This window comes from Chiloscyllium plagiosum, unplaced genomic scaffold (genome assembly GCF_004010195.1).
Source record: "Chiloscyllium plagiosum isolate BGI_BamShark_2017 unplaced genomic scaffold, ASM401019v2 scaf_15278, whole genome shotgun sequence".
NCBI lineage: Eukaryota > Metazoa > Chordata > Chondrichthyes > Orectolobiformes > Hemiscylliidae > Chiloscyllium > Chiloscyllium plagiosum.
The window spans coordinates 32,027-33,638 of NW_025214879.1; the positions used below are offsets into that span (position 1 = coordinate 32,027).

General features: G+C 52.4%; 1 protein-coding gene across 2 annotated transcripts in view; it reads right to left on the reverse strand.

The window, feature by feature from the left end:
• Nucleotides 1-1,210, reverse strand: part of LOC122548060 (PH and SEC7 domain-containing protein 1) — a 7,587-nt gene extending 6,377 nt beyond the window's left edge. For both annotated transcript variants that reach the window (XM_043686625.1, XM_043686624.1), the window contains exon 1: nt 1,061-1,210. In XM_043686625.1, the coding sequence (XP_043542560.1) occupies nt 1,061-1,195 (135 nt within the window). In that variant the 5' untranslated portion in view covers nt 1,196-1,210. The remainder of the gene's footprint in view (nt 1-1,060) is intronic.
• Nucleotides 1,211-1,612: the final 402 nt, after the last annotated feature.

A 1,612-nucleotide genomic window follows, 5' to 3' on the forward strand; every position in this document is an offset into this window, starting at 1 on the left:
CATACTAAATTGCCCATAGTGTTAGTAAGGGGTAAATGTAAGGGGTATGGGTGGGTTCGCTTCGGCGGGTCGGTGTGGACTTGTTGGGCCGAAGGGCCTGTTTCCACACTGTAATGTAATCTAATCTAATCTAATCTCACCCTAAACCCTCTAGTTCTGGACTCCCTCACCCCAGGGAAGAGACCTTGCCTATTTACCCTATCCATGCCCCTCATAATTTTATAAACCTCTATAAGGTCAGCCCTCAGCCTCCGACGCTCCAGGGAAAACAGCCCCGGCCTGTTCAGCCTCTCCCTGGAGCTCAAACCCTCCAACTTTGTAAATCTCTTCTGCACCCTTTCAAGTTTCACAACATCCTTCCTGAAGCAGGGAGACCAGGATCAAACGCAGTATTCCAAAAGTGGCCTAACCAATGTCCTGTATAGCCGCAACGTGACCTCCCAACTCAATGCACTGACCAATGAAGGCAAGCATACCAAACACTTTTATCACGCCCCCCCCCACCCCCCTTGTGTGTCTCCCAGCCACTCCACTTTTAAGGAACCAGAAATCCACACCCCAAGACCTTCCTCAACCGTACGGCAGGCCAAACCCTTTATTTTTGGCCTCTGTTCTGAACCCCGCTCCCCTAGCTCCTAGCCCCATCCCTCTCCTGGGGTTAAGCCAGTCCCGTAATCGAGACCGGCCTCCGGTCCCACGTTCGCGCAAGTGTCCAAAGTCACCTTGAACATCGCCTGACTGAGCCTTCCACCTGGCGGCGGAGGCCCCTGCGCCTAAATCTACACAGGCTCCATTTTCCCGCAGTAGGCCCAAGGCCTGAGCTACGCCAGTACCAATGCTCACAGCCACGCCTTCCCCTGAGCTGGTGATTCTGTATACATCCCGGGGGATGTGGTAAATTGGGTGTAAATCCCAGAGCACTCTGACCCCTCGGAGAGAAATTAAGGTGAGGAGAGGCTAGATTAACTGGTTTCTTTGGAGCAGGGAAGGCTCTCTCTCTCTCTCTCTCACACACACACATCCTACAGGGGTTTAAAGACCTAGGGGTAACGGGCCTGACCTTCATGAGGTAGATGACGGTCCCCTTCAAGATGGCGTAAAATGTTTTCCACCTCCTCTTTCCCCACGGAGCTGTAAAACACAAAAACATGAATTTGTGGAGGACGGCGCCAGTTCCCAGCTCCCTCACCTCCATGCCTCGTGTTAAAGTACAGCCCCTTCGGTCCAACCCGTCAATGCCGACCCAGATATCCCAACCCAATCTAGTCACACCTGCCAGTACCCGGCCCATATCCCTCCAAACCCTTCCTATTCATATCCCCATCCAAATGCCTTTTAAATGTTGCAATTGTACCAGCCTCCACCACTTCCTCTGGCAGCTCATTCCGCACACGTACCACACTCTGTGTGAAAAAGTTGCCCCTTAGGTCTCTTTTATATCTCTCCTCTCTCACCCAAAACCCTCTAGTTCTGGACCCCCCCACCCCAGGGAAAAGACTTTGCCTATTTATCCTATCCTCATGATTTTGTAAACCTCTAAAAGGTCACCCCCTCAGCCTCCGACGCTCCAGGGAAAACAGCCCCAGTCTGTTCAGCCTCTCCCTATAGTACA